The sequence below is a fragment of the Mauremys reevesii genome, linkage group 8 (assembly GCF_016161935.1).
Source record: "Mauremys reevesii isolate NIE-2019 linkage group 8, ASM1616193v1, whole genome shotgun sequence".
Taxonomy (NCBI): domain Eukaryota; kingdom Metazoa; phylum Chordata; order Testudines; family Geoemydidae; genus Mauremys; species Mauremys reevesii.
The window spans coordinates 46,789,548-46,809,447 of record NC_052630.1 but is presented as its reverse complement, the minus strand read 5'-3'; the positions used below and the strand labels follow the sequence as shown (position 1 = coordinate 46,809,447).

General features: G+C 47.6%; 1 protein-coding gene across 4 annotated transcripts in view; it reads right to left on the bottom strand.

The window, feature by feature from the left end:
* Nucleotides 1-18,859: 18,859 nt before the first annotated feature.
* Nucleotides 18,860-19,900, bottom strand: part of RXRG (retinoid X receptor gamma) — a 112,814-nt gene continuing 111,773 nt past the window's right edge. For all 4 annotated transcript variants that reach the window (XM_039486053.1, XM_039486056.1, XM_039486055.1 and 1 more), the window contains exon 10: nucleotides 18,860-19,333. In XM_039486053.1, coding sequence (XP_039341987.1) covers nucleotides 19,186-19,333 — 148 coding nt within the window. In that variant the 3' untranslated portion in view covers nucleotides 18,860-19,185. The remainder of the gene's footprint in view (nucleotides 19,334-19,900) is intronic.

The window sequence follows — 19,900 nt, the reverse complement described above, 5'->3', positions numbered from 1 at the left end:
AGGTTGATGTTGATTGAGATATGAAAATAAATAATACACTCAGTGCAATACTCCTTGGGATATTTAGTTTGAGATTAAATTTAATTAATTTGATACTACCCCCAAATGTGTAATTTCTAGTGTGCTTCAGAGTATTGTGTTGAAAATACATAAGTGTAGATGCTATCAGGGGGAAGCTGAAGGGAGTGGCAGCTGGTTAAGGGGCAAGCTGAGGTTTTGGCATTTGACATGGGGAAGTGTGGCAAGCAGTTTGGGGTTAGCACATTAGCTAGATATGCCTGCTACAATAACCAGCAGTTAAATAGTTAACAGTGTTGACACTGAAACGGCCATCATTGAGTTTCAAACCTCACACCCCTTTGAGATGAATGGGTCGTTCACCCCTCTCAGAGCCAGCCTTTCAGGCTGACTGCAGACTCAGGCAGACAGAACTGCATTAGTTACATAGTGGGTGATTGGAAGGTTATTGTAACACAACCATCAGGGCTAGACTCCCAACCCCCCACCCCAAAAACTGGGATTCTTGAGCTGAATTTGTATGGCAAGGTATGGAGTCTTCAACCAATTCTGTGGCTCTGGGATCTGAATACCTGACTATAGTTCTTGAGAAATGTGGTACTTTCTGGTGCTGTCTAAAAAATTGGTCCTTTCAGGAGTATTTGGAAGCATCTTCCTGTTCTCAGAAAGGAACCTGCAAAGGAACTCGGTCCTCCAGTTACACTGACCTCATCTGCCTCATCCTGGACAACAGTGCATCTCTCTCTGACCTCAGCCGGGTTACAAGCTTCAAACAACATTTTGCTGGGCCCAGAGCAAATTCACAATCTGGGCCCCCAGCCCGTCCCATACAGACCAACTAATTCATGAAAGAAAATTCTCTCTCAGTTCCGAAATGGCATAGATCAGTCTTATCACTTCACAACTTTACCTTTCTGCCCTTTTTCATTGCACTATTGCAAACGACCTCACTAAAGTGAATTTCTCTTGTGAGTTCACATTCAATAGACAAGATAGCATGGTGACTGGCACAGAATAGATGGTCTGCAGTTTCTGATGAATGTCGGCTTGCTGGAACTTCTTTCGGCTTCTGACACAGTCATTGGAAATGTGCAAAAAATGTGTAGGGCTATGCACGGCTTCAGGGGAAATTAGTTGTAGTTTTTGTTGTAAATCTCATTAAGTGGGGGTGGTTCAAGGTCTTCCCCAAAAGTAGACTTGAATATTTGTTTTCAGTTGCAACATTTTATGTGGAAAGTTCTCCAAAAGATCCATCAGATACTTAAGAACTAGACATTAGGATGTGTCTTCTGGTCAGGTCCGGCTTTAGGGGTGGGCCACGCGGGCGACTGCCTAGGGACGCCATGGTCAAGGGGGCGCCATGCAGCAGTGCAGAGGTGCACACTGCTGGTCTACTGTCAGAAACTGCTCCCGGCTGGCAGGGGAGCGCTGCCTGGAGAGGAGGGGGCCAGATTTTTCCCTACTTCCTCCAGGTGAAGAAACGTGTGTGAGGGGCAAGTAGTGATGCACAGACACAGCTCCTCCCACATTCCTCTGTACCCCCCTAGGGGCTGTGAGGAGGGGAACTCTAGCAGCGATGGCCCAGGCACGGCTTGGCTCAAGGCCCCTGGAAAGGAAAAAATCTTTAAATGTTCTAAAGATTCCCCAGTCTTGCTTCTCCTCCCTCCCACCTTTCCCCTGAGAGATCAGTGACCTGGTCACAGCCTCTCCCACTTTATTAGTTACACTCCCAAATCATTAGCAATGGGACCAAAGCCCGCTCTCTGCTAGCGTTCCCCAGGAACTCTCCCCCCACTGGAGTCCCACCCTTGTAGTGCCGCTGGTGAGAGCCCTAGTTTAGCCAAGACACCTATGTTTGCTTACCCCGTCTCAGCAAGACTAGCTCTGATTAAGTCTACTGTAGTGCTCCTGCAGTGATGCTGTGCAGTGAAGCCCTCCGATGAAGGATTGAGGCTAACGGCTCACCCTCTGCACTGTTCCTTTGCATGTATGAATCGTGCCAGAGCGTTCGTAATCCCATTGATCTTGGCTGTTGCACCCCAACGGGATGGATCAGAGTGTTGGGTACAGCATCCGTGGCACGTCATAGCCATGGGCCCCTTGGATCATCAATGGATCTCAAAGCTCTTTACAAAGGGTGCTTACTGCATGTGCTTTGCAGGTTGAAAGAGAAATTGGGCCAATATTTCACTCCCCTGGCCAGTGCATTGGTAAGAGGCCAGCCCGGGCCCCAGAGGTGGCTGCACTTCAGAGCTACTCTGGATGTAAGTCCAAATCCTGACTCCTCCCCAGGGCCCATTCTCCTCCATGTAAGAGGTTCCTAGGCAGGGAAATCGAAGCCAGCTGAGTTTCACTCTGCAGAGTTTGCTTGAAGATTCTCTCATTGTGGGGCAGGGTTTGCTTCGCACCTGCTAGGAGAGAGGCTCAGATGCATCCATCTGAAACCCACAGGTCTTCAGGGAGCTGCTAGAATCCAGGGCCATTGGTGCAGTCCCCTTGCTTCTAGCCAGCTGGCTTCCTGCTCCCCGTTTGAGAAAGTAGCTCTCACAGGGATCCGAGTGCCAGCTGCCCCAGGGCCCTCACAGGGGGAGGGCACCGGAAAGGGGTGCTACACAAAGGGGAGAGAATCTGCTAGTGCTTGGCGCTCCCCACCCTGCCCTCTCCCAACCCAGCAATCTTGAACTCCATGTGGGGGCACCCGCCATGTCATGCCCCTTTATGCACTGCGGGCACAGGCTACTACCACAAGGGGTGCACAAGGCTGGCTGTTTCTAACTGTCCTTACTTGTGCAGCGCTCTCGTTGGCATCAGTGGGAATTTGGCTCAGAGACTGGATCCAAAGTAAAATAAGGAGAAAACTGCAGCAGGAGATGCCTGCATACGTACTGTTAATTGGGTTACAGTTGCCCTGCAAGACCCTGGGCTGCAATCAGAGCTCCACTGTGCTAGGTGCTGTACAAACACATAGTAAGAGGCAGTCTCTGCCCTTGGAGTTTATATTCTAAATAGGAAGGACAAAGAAAGGGCGGGGAGGGGAAACGGAGGCAGAGAGAAGTGACTTGCCCAGGTCACACAGCTAAATGAGGTATGGGTGTATCTCCCTACACACAAATTACAGGGATCCATCCACTATACTTCTTCTCTCAGAGATCATTTGACAGGGTGCTGCGTGCACAGCGCACTGCAGGGTCTAGAAGCCATGGTCAGGTCCATGGTGCTGATTCAGCAGAGCCCTTATGGGTGCCTTGTGCCCTTTCAGAACATCAAGGGAAGCCAGGAAATGAAGAATGAAGGTGGCATTACCCCCATATGGGGAGAAAATCGTATAACACCACAATGCTGGAGAAAAAAAGACATTCTTAAAGGCTGCATTGTAATGCATCCCACATGTGTAATACCAAATCAATTGTACCTCTATGTTCCTTCACAGCTGTGGCCCTCACAGCAGACACATGATATTACATTAGGCAGTGTTGCCTTATAGTAGAGCACTGGCCAGGGGCAAGAGACCTGGGTGCTACTCCTGACTCTTCCACTGGCCTGCTGGGGGATCTTGGGCAAGTCACAGCATTGCTCTGTGCCTCAGTTTCCCCATCTGTAAAGTGGGAATGAAGATACCAACACCATTTGTAAAGTGCTTGGGGATCCATGGATGAAAAGTGCTGTATTAGACCTAGGTATTGTTACAATTAGCATATCCTTTTGCATGGAAATTTCCCTGGTTTTATTTTTTTAAAAGGAAAAATTGTAAATATTTATCCTTAAAAAGATGTCTACAGCACCATCAGAACATTGCAAAATAAACAGATGATCATAAACACACCCTATTAAAATTCATATTCCTCCAACCAATCCAGAGGTGGGGTACAAATGGAAAGGGAAGGTAATAGATATAGCAACAACATGCTCTCCTTTGGCCAAAGAAAAGGAAAGGGGGGCAGACTCTCAGCTGGTGTAAATCGGCCCCCCTCCATTGGTATGGTAATTTACAAGCTGCTGAGGAACCAGCGCAGGTGGGGTTTTTTTGAAAGTGAGGAGGGTTGAAATAGATAGATTTTAGAGGAAAATAGTTTAATCTCTTAAGGTCCAGCTACAAACTCAGTCAGTTGCTAAACTACTGTGTGACTGTGAGCTCAATAAAGAAAGGCAATGGGCCCTGAGCACAGAAACGTATGCACAGGCTATTCTGTGGTATCCCACCACTGAGAAAACACACCCCTGCCTAACTCTGGACAGACACACTTGGGAGCTATGCCAAGGTCTGTAGTCTGCCTCACACAACCTCCCAGCAACTTCCCTCTACCAGGCCTGATGTAGGAAGGTACTTGAGCATGTGTGACACGTTCACTGCATGAGTCCTTCTGTTGACGTCCGTGCTTGATGTTAAGCCTGACTCAGGGCCTAAGTATGAAGAGGAAGGGAGAAAGCGCCGTCCGGTAGAGAAAGGACAACAGAGCCTGGAATGTAGAAGACATGATTGATGAACTCCGCTGAGTTCTGACACTGCGGCTGGGTCACAAACTTTCTGCAACACATTCTCCCCATCTGCAAACGTGGAGATGTTATTCCCTTCCTCAAGGGGGCTGTGAGGCGTAGTTCAGATGTTTGGCAGCTGCTGAGAGACTCCTGAATGAAAAGGGATAGAGAAAGGCATAGTATTATACAGGGTGCTGGTAGCAACTTCTACAGATAAAGGCACAAAGCATTTTCCATCCCAGGGTTAGACTGTCAGATCTTTGGGGCAGGGACTGGCTATGTGTTTGTACAGCACCTAGCACAGTGGGATCCTCTTGCTGCTGCATCAGTATAAGTATCATCACCACCATCCCATTATCCTGCTGGGGGCACCTAAGTGCCTTTGCAGACCCTCCCCCCTCCCCGCTCCCGGATCTCCCATCACCCAGCCAGAGGTGTGTCCTAAAGGAAGGCAGCTGTGTCCTTAGACTCCTTGAATCTTTCTTCTTACTCTGAGGGATGGCCTTCCCTTTCCACCTCCCCTGCCCTGGGTTACTATGGATTCTGTGGGGGAGAGAGAGCTGCCTTTCCTCACTGCTATTTTAGAACTACAGCTCTGATTCAGGAGGGGGCACTGACTTCTTTCCAGGAGCTGACCCCACCCCTTTTAAGTTGTGGCTAGAAGCCCCGCCCCTTTCAAGGCTATTGGGGGGAGGGGGTGCCTTCTAACTGAAACCAGGAAGAAATAAGTGAAGAGCCCCAAAGTTAAGAATTCACAAAGAAGCTAATAAAGTTTGCGGATGACACAAAGCGGGGAGGTATTGCTAACACAGAGAAGGACCGGGATATCATACAGGAAGATCTGGATGACCTTGTAAACTGGAGTAATAGTAATAGGATGAAATTTAATAGTGAAAAGTGCAAGGTCATGCATTTAGGGATTAATAATAAGAATTTTAGTTATAAATTGGGGACGCATCAGTTGGAAGTAACAGATGAGGAGAAGGACCTCGGAGTATTGGTTGATCACAGGATGACTATGAGCCGCCAATGTGATATGGCCGTTAAAAAAGCTAATGCAGTTTTAGGATGCATCAGGCGAGGGATTTCCAGCAAAGATAAGGAGGTGTTAGTACCGTTATATAAGGCACTGGTGAGACCTCATCTGGAATACTGTGTGCAGTTCTGGTCTCCCATGTTTAAGAAGGATGAATTCAAACTGGAACAGGTTCAGAGACAGGCTACTAGGATGATCCGAGGAATGGAAAACCTGTCTTATGAAAGGAGATTCGAAGAGCTTGGCTTGTTTAGCCTAACCAAAAGAAGGTTGAGAGGGGATATGATTGCTCTTTATAAATATATCAGAGGGATTAATATTAGGGAGGGAGAGGAATTATTTAAGCTTAGTACCAATGTGGACAAAAGAACAAATGGGTATAAACTGGACACTAGGAAGTTTCGACTTGAAATTAGATAAAGGTTTCTAACCATTAGAGGAGTGAAGTTCTGGAACAGCCTTCCAAGGGGAGTAGTGAGGGCAAAAGACATATCTGGCTTTAAGACTAAGCTTGATAAATTTATGGAAGGGATGGTATGATGGGATTGCCTAATCTTGGCAATTGATCTTTTATTATCAGCAGGTAAGTATGCCCTGTGGCCTGTGATGGGATGTTAGATGGGGTGGGATCTGAGTTACTGCAGAGAATTCTTTCCTGGGTGCTGGCAAGTGAGTCTTGCCCACATGCTCAGGGTTTAACTGATCACCATATTTGGGGTCAGGAAGGAATTTTCCTCCAGGGCAGATTAGCAGAGGCCCTGGAGGTTTTTCGCCTTCCTCTGCAGCGTGGGGCATGAGTCACTTGCTGGAGGATTCTCTGCAGCTTGAGGTCTTCAAACCACAATTTGAAGACTTCAATAACTCAGACATAGGTTAGAGGTTTGTTACAGGAGTGGGTGGGTGAGATTCTGTGGCCTGCATTGTGCAGGAGGTCAGACTAGATGATCATAATGGTCCCTTCTGACCTTAGAGTCTATAAGCATAAGATACATATGGTGAACAGACAACGGGCCAGTAGAAATAGGAGCACACTGGTGCTTAGTAATATTTTAAAGCAAGTGTATTGAATAGTCAGAGAAAGTCACACCTGAATTTTAATAAGACTGGCCATGAGCACCCTCATTCAAGAAGGGCACTTAAGCACCTGCTTATATGCGTTCCTGAATAGGGATGGATTTAAGGACAATCATAAGCGCTTTCCTGAATTAGAGCTACAGTTTGAGGCTGTCATCTGAGCAATACGCTTTAGCTCAACTTCTACCTTAAAAGAGACAGACAAGACCACCTCAAATATGCACTATGAATACAGGGTACAGTTACAACTCTACAGGTGTGTTCTGCTGAGACACAGCTTAGCACATACTTATTATTAAAAAAAACAGTTGAGATGTAGCTGTCAGTATAGGAAAATGAGTTTACCCTGTTAAATAAAGATGCAAATACTACATGGGTTTTAACAGAGAGGGTAGTTAACCACTGGAACAACTTGCTAAGGGATGTGGTAGATTTTCCATCACCTGCAGTCTTTAAATCAAGTTTAGATGCCTTTCCGAAAGAGATACTCTCGTTGAAGCACAAGTTGCTGGTCTCTCTTCAGAAGTCACTGGGTGAAATGCACTAGTTTCTGTTACACAGGAGATCAGACTAGGGTCAGAATGGCTCCTTATGGCCTTTCAAATCTAAGTATATGGGCATTGACAAAATTATTAAGATACCAAACTTCCTGAGAAGTGAGTTAGCTATATAGGAAATCTGAGGTCCACATTTTCAAGTTGCTGATATGTACAGCATTCCAGTTAAGGGGGCCTCTACTTGAGTCGCTGAACACCTAATTTCCAGAGGTACCTCAAGCTGAATCCCCATCACACAGATGTCTCAAGTGGTAAAACCCATACCTGCTTGATATGGCACTGTCCTCCTCTAATAGCAACTACAGATTGAGGAGTCTGCCACAGTCTTGGCTAAGAGACGTGTCTTTTAGCTCATGCAGTAGAGGCTCATTCACTAAACTCCAGATGTCCCAGGTTTGATCCTACCTGCTGCCAACTGGCCTAGCATTACAGTGGATTTCATCAAACATAAGTCACAAGGGCTTTGTCTCACTCTCTCAAGGGCAATACACGTTTTCTTTGTCCTTTCCCAGCTCAGACATGCACCAAAACATTCAAAACACAAGAGCCCAAAAGTCAAAATTCAGTTTCCCCACAGGGTTGTTTCTCCAGCCTGTAGTTCTCCAAGGTTTAACCCCAAGATTCAAATTCAGGAGGCCAGTAACCTCCCATGGAGGAATTGCACTACCCTGAGGAGAGCTGCATTTATCTGATCCTATTGACCCCAATCTCTTCTTTTCTCAACAAGCCTCACCTGGCCTCTGAGGATGAAAAACAGGGCAGCCATCCTCTGTCTTTTCTGGCTAACGTGTTGGTAAGGTAACCCAACTGATTCCCAGGTGTCATGACTCTGGTACTCATCTGAGTCCCAAAAGACAGTGAGAACAGAAAAGTGTTATAGCATAGAGAGACATAAAAGGTGGGGGGAGGGGACGAGATGATGACATGGTGATCTTTCATACTCCGTTTGTATCCCATTTACACAATTATATCACATGCAACATTATGAGCTCTATAGACTACAGAAACCTCCCTAAGCACTAAACCACTCAGAAACAGCCCCAAAAGTGAAGCCCCACAATTATTGAACACTTGGACATTTCAATCAGTGTCAATAAGGATATGTTGAACCCTAATGTCATTGTAATGAATGTACATATAGAAGGATTAAAAAAATAATAATCACAAGTTTCTGCTAGTTATACATAGCCAAGATTGTGGGGGGAAATCCTATGGTATGTCTTACCTGAAAAGTGGAATATGATCAGAGATTTCTGAGTCAGCATCAAAGCACACACATTTAAGTTAGGATTTTGTGTTGAACATTATTATTGGCATTTTTTTTACTTCGGAATGCTTTAAATTGGAACGTTTGATTATTGCACTGACAGGTTTGTTTGTTTTTTAATCAAATTATTTTTAATGGTGTCCTTTGCCCTTCTGCAAGAATTCTGTTTTCCCGGGGTTGAGGATTGGAGCACTCCAGCAATAGCATCCAAACATTCTTCTAGTCCAAATATTCAGGATCCAAAGAGCAAGAGCTGTACAGTTGTATTATTGCTAAATATTGCACATTTAACTCTCAGGTATTTCTAAGGTGCTTAATCATCTTGGTTTATAATCACTGTACAGAATTAAGACGTCTGTAACAATAACAATAATCCTTAGCTCTTTTTTAGCCCTTCTCACCAGTAGATCTCAGAGTGCTTTGCAAAAGAAGTCAGTAGCATTATCCTCATTATACAGATGGGAAAACGGGGGCATAGAAAGGTGAAATGACTTGCCCCAGGTCATCCAGCAGCTGAGCCTGGAATAGAATCAAGGTATCAAGTTCCAGTCTAGTGCTGTATCCACTAGGCAACACTGCCTCTCCTACTGAAGTGTCTGTGTTCTCCTGTGACCAGAGATGTGTGACTTTAGTGTTCAGGTTACTGCTGTTGGGTTTTTTTTCTGATGGTGATGATAGCAGCATAATTTACAGATCCTGTTCCTGCAGGAGAGAATTCCCCTAAGGGATGTGTCCCCACTTGGTGTTTAGAAATGGCCTTACTAAGAATCATGTGAAGAACATGAGAGTTAGGGCCAAACCCAGAGGAATGCCACACACCAAATCCTAGGTGATGAAAACTAATTAGTAGTTCATTACCACTGGCTGACTCCAGCTTTCTAGGTAGGGCAGAATCCCCTGAGGGCAGTTCCAGGCAAACCAGCAATGCCCCTTTGGCATCAAAGCAATAATCCATGTTCAGTGGGATCAGTAGTTTCAAGAACTGGTATTAGAGGATTCTGGGAAATCTAGCATATGACCAAAACTCAAGAAAGCCTCTTCCATCAGGAACTTTTTCAGCTGGAGCTCATGGGCCTCTCTAGTTCTGGGTGAGAAGGATTTATAGATACTACACTTAGCAGAGAGACGTGCTTAACCCAGACAGTACAGGCACCAGTGATGCTTGTTGCTGATGGAGAAGGAGCAAGGCAGGAGACTCAGTTCTTGAAGACCAGGACCCTAGGCATAGTCCTGAGACTAGAAGGGTTTCTCCCCAGCTGGGGATGGTATTTTACTCTACTTATAAACTATACACTAACTAGAAGTCCTGTGCTAAAATATAATCTAGCTACAATTACATTTTTACAGATTCCGCAATAGTGAAGGAGGACACGATGCCGACTCACACCATGTGTGGTAAGAAGAAACTGGAGACCTCTCAGATGGGAGAACAAGGAGAGCAACTGAGCATGTGCAAGTCAATGGACACTGCTTTGAAGGAATTCCAGATTCCGGTGCACCGTGCCCATGCGTATGCACATGTGGAATACACATAGGGACCATCACATGAAGAACCCAAGATTTCCAGAAGTGACTGGCCATTTGGGGTGTCTAACCTGAAACCCACCCAAGAGTCTTGATTTCCAGGAAATGCAGAGCACCCACCTCTGAGATTCAGACCCCTTTCAAGTGTTTCAGGTTGGACACCCAAACATGGAGTACCCAACATCACAAGGGCCCAGATCCTTAAAGATATTTAGCCACCTAGCTCCCATTGAAATACATGGGAGTTAGGCAACAAAATGTCTTTGAGGGCCTAGGCCAAAGTGCTTTTGAAAATCTTGGCTATATGAATCCATTGACCCCAATTTAACACCAGCAAGACATCCTTTATGACCAACATAGCAATGATCATAATCCTCAAGGGAGGCCTACAACCTGACTAAAATGTAGGATGTGATTGGCATCCAAGTACATTATCTTCTCAAGAATCTTCTGCAGATGTGTTTGTGTATGAGAGAGACCCGGGAGTAAACAGCAAGCATTGCATCATCCACAGATAGCTTAAGGAAGGGGCAGACTTCCACACGTCTGAGAAGTGGCCATGTCCTCTTGCTAAGTCAGGTATAGATAATGCCTCCAAAACATCCCTGCTACTTGCTTTAAGCAATCAAGATGGAGAAAGATCTGAACCACTATTGGTGGGTTTTAGGAAATCCAGAAGACATGGACTTCATAATCAAAACCAGCACAATGGTTGGGAGACAGTCCATTGGAAGCCAACGGTTCTTGAAGTGAAAAGGCCAGAAAAGATGAGCCAGGAGCTGGAGGTTTTTAAGAACTGATTTGACAAACATGTGACAGGGATAGTCTAGATAATATTGTCCTGCCTCAATACAGGGGAGTGGACTAGATAGGTAATAATTGGAGATATACCAATCTCCTAGAACTGGAAGGGACCTTGAAAGGTCATTGAGTCCAGCCCCCTGCCTTCACTAGCAGGACCAATTTTTTTGGCCCAGATCCCTAAGTGGCCTCCTCAAGGATTGAACTCACAACCCTGGGTCAATACTCAAACCACTGAGCTCTCTCTCCCCCCCTGACCTATCTATGATTCTCTCTTCCCTGTTTAATGAACCAGTCACAGTGAGCAACAGAAGAGAGAGCTGGTTGAGCACAGCAGTCTTGATCAATAATGCTGAATGGCCAACCTTCCAGGATTGTCCTGGAGTCTCCAGGAATTAAAGATTAGGTCATGTGATGACACCTCTAGGAATACGTCCAACCAAAACTGGCAACTCAGAAAGAGTTCAGCTGGCTGGTTCTTTGTGTTGTCTACAGGTGAGGATAAGTAACATCCCAGAGTCTCAGTCATAGCTCTTATGTAGAGCTGGTTGAAGTTTGTGCTAAACTTTTATTTTTAATTTTTAAAAAGGTCTTCTTTAAAACTGAAAACTTTGGTGAAAAGTTCTTGGTTATTTTGAAATTTTGGGTGTGGGGTTCCATCTAAACTGAAATTTCTGCTTGTTGGGTTTTCTGCTTGTTGGGTTTTCCCTCCCTTTCTCCCCCTCACCCTGTTTTTGCCACTGAATGCAGTAGACTGATTGGTGTCTAATTCCCCACACACACACTTTTTTTTTCTTTTTCCTTTATCTTTTTGCCATTGTAACTTTTCAAAACTTCCACAACTTTTGACAAGTTTGAGTTTCAGATTTAAAGTTCCATTTACTGTCACCTAGGTCCCTGCTCTAATCTCTAGACCCCCTATGCCTCTCAATGATCTTTGGGCAGGGCAGGATACAAAGGGGGAATTAATTAACCAGTACATATATTTATTATTATTTAAGCTATATATGAATTTATAGGTTTCCTAAATTATTCTGCAAGGATAAACTCCACTTAGAGAATTAATTCATTTCTTTAACTCATTTATGCTAATTAACTCATTTAGAAAGAAACCCCCAGTGCTACCCCTTTTGGGGAGGAGGGTGCGGTAGTGCAGTTTTTAAGTGGCATTTGTTAGCTTTTCTTAGACTCTTTCCCAATGCAAGTTTCACAATATTTAGTCTTTTTTTATTTCTTAAATCCCCAGCTCCTGGAGGCATGGGATTATGAGAATCTTTTTTAAAGGTCAATTTCTAGGCCTCCTGGTTGCAAAGAAGAGCTTGAAAATGTGATCCCTAATGGGTCAGGAAAGAGAAGGCAAAGGATACGAATCCCAAATGTATTTGTTTTTAAAAACTTGTGATTTTTAAGTCAATCTCATGATATTTTAGGGCTGACTAGATTAGATGATTAACTCTTTGGGGCAGAAACTGTCTTTGTTCTGTGTCTGTACAGCACCTAGCACAATGGGGTCATGATCCATGACTGGGGTTCCCAGGCATTATTGCAATGATATAATAACAATGATGATGATGGTTTTTGATTGGTTGGCCCTGGCACTACTGTGTACTAGAATCACTGATGCTTGACTAGGGTAACATTTGGAAAAACCAGGGGTCGGCAACCTTTCAGAAGTGTTGTGTCGAGTCTTCATTTATTCACTTAATTTAAGGTTTTGCATGCCAGTAATACATTTTAACGTTTTTAGAAGGTCTCTTTCTATAAGTCTATAATATATAACTAAACTATTGTTGTATATAAAGTAAATAAGGTTTTTTTAATGTTTAAGAAGCTTCATTTAAAATTAAATTAAAATGCAGAGTCCCCTGGACTGGTGGCCAGGACCCAGGCAGTGTGAGTGCCACTGAAAATCAGCTCAAGTGCCGCCTTCGGCACACGTGCCATAGGTTGCCTACCTCTGGTCAAAACTAAGGTCAAAAAGTGTCTATAAGCCATGGCCCACACCAAGTAAGGAGGGGCTCTCCACTAGGGGGCGTTACCTTGCCAGCTGACTGGAGGTGGGGTAACAACTCCATCTCTCTTGTCCACTAGGGGGTGCTGTGCCCAAACCAGTCACAATGCTCCAGGGAATGCTGGGGGAGTGGGTGCCAGTGCAGGCCTTGTTCCCGCCTTTCCCATAGCACTGTACCACTGCCCCCCGCCCCAGACCAGCCAGGCACCACTGGTCGGTGCAATGGGGGCAGGGCCAAGTGCCTGCCCACTTCTGGGGTGTAGCCTGTGCACATGAGACTCCCCCCACCCTTTCAAATGGGGAGCCCAAGAATCAGGTTGTGCTAGGTTCTAGTGCACAACGGAAGGGAGAAAATTTCCTTGTGCTTTCATCTCCCTCATCTTTTGTGCCCCTCCCCCCCATACAGGGCCAGACCACGAGCAGGTGTAAACAGACTTCATCAGCACTACAACAATCTACACCAGCTGAGAATTTGACCCAACACCTCAGCAAGCTTTTCTCTTCGCCCTCAGCTCTCCTCCTCCTCCTCAAGCGATGGCAATTAGAAAGGGCTCAGCAGCCATTCCATTGCCGTGTAATGCTTCTAAAGGCCAGAAATCGGATTAGGGGACTCAGCTGCAGCAGGAGTGAAGGCTGACCCCTGCCTCTGCTGAAGGTAGCCAGCTTAGCGAGGGCTGCTTGCTAGTACATGCTGATTTCAGTGCCTGAAAAATCAAACCGGGAAAGATGTGTCCTAGGGAGCCCCCTAGTGGAAAACAACTGAAAGTATTTAAAACTAAATGTATTTGATGCTAGGACTTCAATAACTCAGACATAGCTTAGGAGTTTGTTATAGAAGTGGATGTGTGAGATTGTGTGGCCTGCATTGTGCATTGTGCAGGAGGTCAGACTAGATGATCATAATGGTCCCTTCTGACCTTAAAGTCTATGAGTCTATGAGGAGAGATCAGTATTGGAGGTTGATATTAAATAATTACCAGACAGTTAATAACATTGCCCTACTATACTAGCCACTTTCCAGTCACCCAGGAAGACACAGTCCCTGCCCTAAAGAGCTGGCAATTAGTATTTGTCTCTCAGCTCCCTCGTTGGGTATGTCTACACTGCACACACTTAAACCCATGCTTGTGGACTCTGTGTTTCCAAGCCCAGATTTACACTGCTGGGCCTGGCTCTCACAGCTGTGCCAATGCGTCCATATGGCACTACACAGACCTTCTGACTCAGGCCTGTGGCTTCACCTGCGTCCACACTGCAAAAATGACAGGGCTTGGAGTGAGTCATTGCTGAACTTGGGCTCTGACCTACCCCTGTAGCAGGGTCCTAGGATCTGGGTCCTGAGTGCTTGCTGACCAGAGTCAGACTGATGTGTGTGTGGACAGAAGGGAAGCTTGGGCTCATACCTGAATCAGAACCAAGGTTTAATGTGCAGTGTAGACATGACCTCAGGGCGGTTCTTTGTAAGCCTGTCTATCATGGAGCACAGTGACCATTGTGGAAGCTCAGGGGAAAGTCACACATTCTTGTCTTCCTTTGGCAGCGTTTACCTGATGGGTAAGAAGTTCTCCCAGGAGCAGATCGCTCCAAAGTACAATAGACTGGGGAGGACGTACTGTGTGTCTGGAGGAAGCAAAAGGAGCCAAGGGGCAGTGTAGAGTTTTTGTTCTGTGTTTGTGCTGGGCCTCAAGGCCACAGTCATAAAACTAAGAGACTAGTCACTGATGCTTCCCAGATCAGGCTCGGAGTCTTTAACAGCACAGCGATCTCCCGGGGGATAATCGTTACTAGACTAGGAGGAGCACATCAGAACAGATCAGTTCTCAGCTGTCCCAGAGCTCATGGTTCAGGCTGGTTGCAGACAGGCAGGTATCACTCGCCCATTTTATTTGTGGAAGGTTTTCTTCACAAGGGCTAGACACTTGGGGCTTTTCTTCACTGCAGTGTTTGCTGGACTTCTAACCTAACTTCTGGCCATGCACCAGAATGGCTAGTTCAATTTCCACGGTGCTTTCAGTTCAAACTAGCTGGCCCAGCACAGATTGAACCTTAATTGCTGCCGATGCTCCAGCTAGTACAGCTGTGTGGGGATGCAGCAGCTGGAGCTCCTCAGCAGCTAATCCAGTAGGCTCTGCTAGGCTAGCTTGGGTGAAATAACTCCAGTGTGTTAACTGGTGTGGCAAAGTCTAGTCCTTTGATTCAGTTTCCTCAGGTGGAGGAGGGGTTGGTGGGAGGCTGAGTCAGGATTGCAGTGATTTTATTGTAAGTCTCACAGTATTTGGTGTTTTAAAGCCCCAGCTCCTGAAGTCCTGGGATTATGTGAGACTCTCAGCTTCCATTTAAACTAAAAAAGCAAGTTTCTAGCCCTCATGGTTGCAGAGAAACACTTTAAAACCAGACCCCAAAGGTAAATACAGAGAACTCAACATTTTGTTTCAATCTCATGATTTCTGAGGCCCTGGCTTGTGATTTTTCAATTCTGAGGGTTGGCAATACTCGTGCTGGGATGATGGGGGTGGGTTCAGGTCTCATCTAAATATTAGGATCCCCACAAACAAATATCCTGTAGCTCTAAATGCCAGCACATTTGTTGGATGGACTAATAGCCATGTGAATGAATGGCCTAGCATTACTGCAAGGTGGTCCCAGCGCGCTGGTTTTTCCTTTACTGATTATTCCCTTGGCAGCACAGCTGCCTGGAGTCTGGGAAGCATAAGCCCAGCTCATGTTGGTAGGATTACATGTTGGTGATAGTAGGAGGTATATGGTCAGGGGTGGACCAGGGCTCTGGTGGCTTCTTGCACTCAGGCCCTCCGCTATGTGGACCCAGGAGGTTGCCAGCCAAGCCCACCTGCATTTCTCTCCATTAGCCACTGGGTTTCCAGCACTTGATCCTTACACCAGGTCACATTTAAAGCCAGGTGAATTATTCCGATCCGTGCTGAGCTTTTCCTGGGTTGGGGGAGGTGGGGGGAATGGGGCCATTGCTCTAACAACAGCATTTTTAGTCACGATTGAAGATGCTGCTAAGGGATGGACAGCTGTGCAGCTTGGGGGACTGGCTGTCTTAGGAACCACTCAGCATGCAGCTCTGTTCACCCCCACTGGGAGCCAGGGCTGCTCTGCACACTCAGAAGCCAGGCCCAATGGCTCTTAGGCTGGACCTGCAGAAACCAGAGCACCCACTGGTGGAGGCAAAGCCCATCTTTCAGAACACCAGGCTGCTGCACGTCCCAGGTAGCTCTTATTTCTTTGGCATTACCCCAGTGTCTGTCTCTCCAGGTACCCAGCAGGCCCCCATCACCCTAGTGCCTGAGCACCTCATCATCTTTACCCTCACACACCTCCTGTGAGGCAGGGCAGGGCTAACGTCCCCACTGTACAGTGCGGCACAGAGAAGCTAAGTGACATGCCCATAGTCACCTTAGCAGACCAGGTAATCGAACCCATGGGTCCCATGTCAGTGCCCTAACCACTGGGCCGTCCTCCTGCCACAGGAAGCTGGGGCTTTGGCTCCAATTGTTAAGCCTGGCCCTGGACTGGGGCTGCCCTGGTTACACACTTCGGCTGAGTGAAAAGCCATTAGACGGATGCTGTCAGCCAGTGCTAGGCAAGGACACTGGAGCAGCACCCACGGAACTGGTCCAGCATGGGCAGTGACCCTGCACGTTCCACGTGTACCCCCCTGACCCTAGCATGGAGGGACCCCACTCAGGCGAGGGGGTAGATCAGGCCTCAGGGTTTGGACTGCCCACAAAAGGTGCCCATTTGTGCTACCTGGGCGCTGTGAACATCCATGGCCAAGGAACAAGGCTCATCTCCAGAGACCGCTGCGGCCAACCCCCCTGCAGAGAATAACAGCGTTCCCACAACAGTAAGGGCTTGGGCCTGCAAGCCACTGGGTGCTCAACTGTGGGGCCTGTTCCCTCCCTCTCCCCACGTTGCCATACAACTGCTGTACACGGGCCTAGGGCAGCCAGGGCACTCAGCACCTTGCAGCCTGAGCCCTACATTTGCCTGCATTTGAACCAGCCTCCTCACGAGGCAAATGGCTGCATAGCCCATGACTGCCCCCTCCTCCCCCCACCCAATCCACCCACCCTCATTGCAGCCAACTGGTTGCTTTGTGTGCTTTAATTCGGACCAGTTTCCAGCTGAGAAAGGCCGAGCCCCTTTTCAGCCGCTTACAATAGCTTAACAATGGCCAGCCAGAGCGAGTGATGTTCATGACTGGAGTACAACGGGGGCAAGCCCTACCCCGAGGGCTGGAGCCCCCTAAGCTGGCCGTGACGAATGGGCTCAGGGCTAGTCTCCGCAGGGTAATTACTTTCACTGGGGCCCTGGCAAGCCAGTCTCGCTGTGGTAGGGTGACCAGACAGCAAGTGTGAAAAATCGGGACAGGGGGTTGGGGCGTAATAGGCACCTATATAAGACAAAGCCCCAAATATCGGGACTGTCCCTATAAAATCGGGACATCTGGTCACTCTACGCTGTGGTGGCAGCAGCGCTTCTGACACAAGGCAGGCTGGGGAGTGGTTAGAACTCCCCTCTATGCCTCCGCCAGGGCGTGGGTGAGAATTGCAGGTTGCACAGTCCACCTTTACTGTGCATTGCACTCGCCATCTCCCTGGCTGACTCCACGTACTGTCTCCTCCCTCCCGAGATAGGGGAATTGCTGCTCTCCATTGCCTATTACTGTTTTCTCCCAGCCTCTTCTCTGCCACCTGCTCCCTTCCCCCTCCATCACTGCCCCCAGGAGGGCTGCCATCCAACCCTTTCCCCCATCACTTTCTTTCCACTTGCTTCCACCCCTCACATTGCCTAAATCTGCCTCCTGCTTCTCCCAGTGCCCTGCCGCCCCACCTCCTTTCACCCACCTTTGCCAGTGTCTCTCCTGTCCTTCCTAGGCCCTGCGTCTCATCCTGGCTCCTGAGCCATCGAGTGGCAGCCATTTTGCCCATGGGCATGGCTTCTGGTCCCCTTGCACTCAGCTGGGTGTGGGTCAGGCACTGGCGTTTTGCAGCAGGGGGCTTAAAGGCTCAGGCTTTGCACAGGCCCCCAGCTAGGGAATGGTGCTTTAAGGCGAGCCCTGTCTGCGCTCACCTGCTGCAGCCTGGTTCCTGGCTCGCAGGACGTGGCAGGCCTGTGTGGGGAGGAGAGGGTGCAGCTGTGGGGGTTTTGCGACATGAGCACAGAGTAGGGTCACATGTGATGGCGTCCTTCCTGGGCTCATGTGCAATTTGGCACCAGACGAGTTGAAGTTCTGGACTCAGGTACTGCACTGGTGGATGCTGCAGCAAAGCCTGGCTGAGCTAGTAGGCAGAAGGGGCATCAGCTGTGCAGGCTCCCTCCACTCCAGCCCATGAGGGTCCCACCACACCCGCCTGACAAAACGAGCCATTTCTGAGGAGGAGAGGGAAGATCAATGCTGGAAGAGAGGGAGGACAGTTTTGTACCCAGAGTGCTGCACTGGGGCTCAAGAGAGCTGAGTTTAATTCCTGGCTCTGCCACAGATGCCATGTGACCTCGGGCAAGTCACTGAATCTCTCTGGGCCCCAGTTCCCCATCTGTAAAAATGGGATTTTCTCCCCCCTTGTAAGACCTGTGTCTGGTCCCCAATCTCCACGGCCATCTCTAGGTGCTGCTACAATAAAATCCTTAGCATAGCTGCTGCTCAGATGACCCCTGCAGCTAGTGCTTTTGTGGTGGAGACCCCCCTCTCTGCTAGGAACTAATCTGGGACTCCCCAGAGAAGCTGTGATGCCTGGAGCCCCCAGCCAAGCTCAGAACCTCCTGGGGCTAGGCCCCACACACATCCCAAAGATCTTACAAGCTAGACAAAGGGTGGGTGGGGAAATGGAGGTAGACAAGGTCCTACAGCAAGTTGGTAGTAGAGCTAGGAACAGAACCTACATCCCCAGAGTCCTAGCCTGGCATGCTATCCACTGGACCACACCAGTAACTGTTTCCCAGTGTGTTGCTTCAGATCTAGCCCATGCCTAAGCCCCGGGGTTATCCATCCCCTTCCCTCTCCCAAACTCTGTGTCAAATGCATCCCAGCGTGACAGAATAACACACTCTCGGCTCTGATCCAGGCCGATCTCGTATATATTATTTTAATTTATTTTTTTGCTTTTATTGCAAGTGAAAAAATAATTTAAACCGATTACATGTACAGGGGGGAAGGGTCTTGTTAGCGCTCTGATAAACTGCAGCGATTCCACAGCTGGCAAGGAGAGGGTCTGATGAGTCAATTCGTCTCTGTACAAATATTCCCACCTAAAAAGATCTGAGGGTTTATAAAGCCTCTCTCTTGATTACAAGCTGTCGCAGTACAGGGCAGGGGCAGGAAGACTGGGCAGGAGCTGATGTGGGTCCACGATATCCTAAACTGTCCTCTACCATCTCCCTCCCAGCAACAGGGTCAGGTGATCTGGAGTGGGGTCTCGAGCATCTCCATGAGAAAGGTGTCGATGGGCGTGTCCCCGATCAGCTTGAAGAAGAAGAGGTGCTCGAGGCATTTCAGCCCGATGGATCTCAGCGCCGGCAGCCGGAGGAGGAGTTTGGCAAATCTGGAAGAAAAGGCCACGGAATCACAGAAGTTAGAGATGGGAAAGGACTATTGTCATTATTATTCCAGTAGAGTGTAACCAAGATCAAGGCACCATTGTGCGGGGGCTGCACAAACTCACAGTAAGGAGCAGCGCCTGCTCTGAAGCGCTTACAATCTAAATAGACAAGATCTGTGAAGGAAAGGAAACAAAGAGGTGAAGCCTTTCACCCAAGGTCAGTAGCAGAGCCAAGAACAGAATCCATGTCTCCTGATTCCCAGCCAGTGCCCTATCCATTAGCTCACACTGCCTCTTCTACATGTACCTCTACAGTCATAGCACTGTATCCCTGTCAATGCAGGATTGTCCCCCACACTGCTACACAGAACTGAGCAAATAACTGATTTTTTTCCATTTCAGGGACTGAACTGAAAAATCCAGGAGAAAAATTCAGTTAGGTTCAAACAAAAAACTGATTTTCTTTTTCATTTTCTCTCTCCAAAATCAGTGGGGGGCGAGGGGGGACCCCAAACAATACCTTTTTTCTGACCTGAAATGATTTTGTTGTTTTTCTTGGTTTTTTTGTTT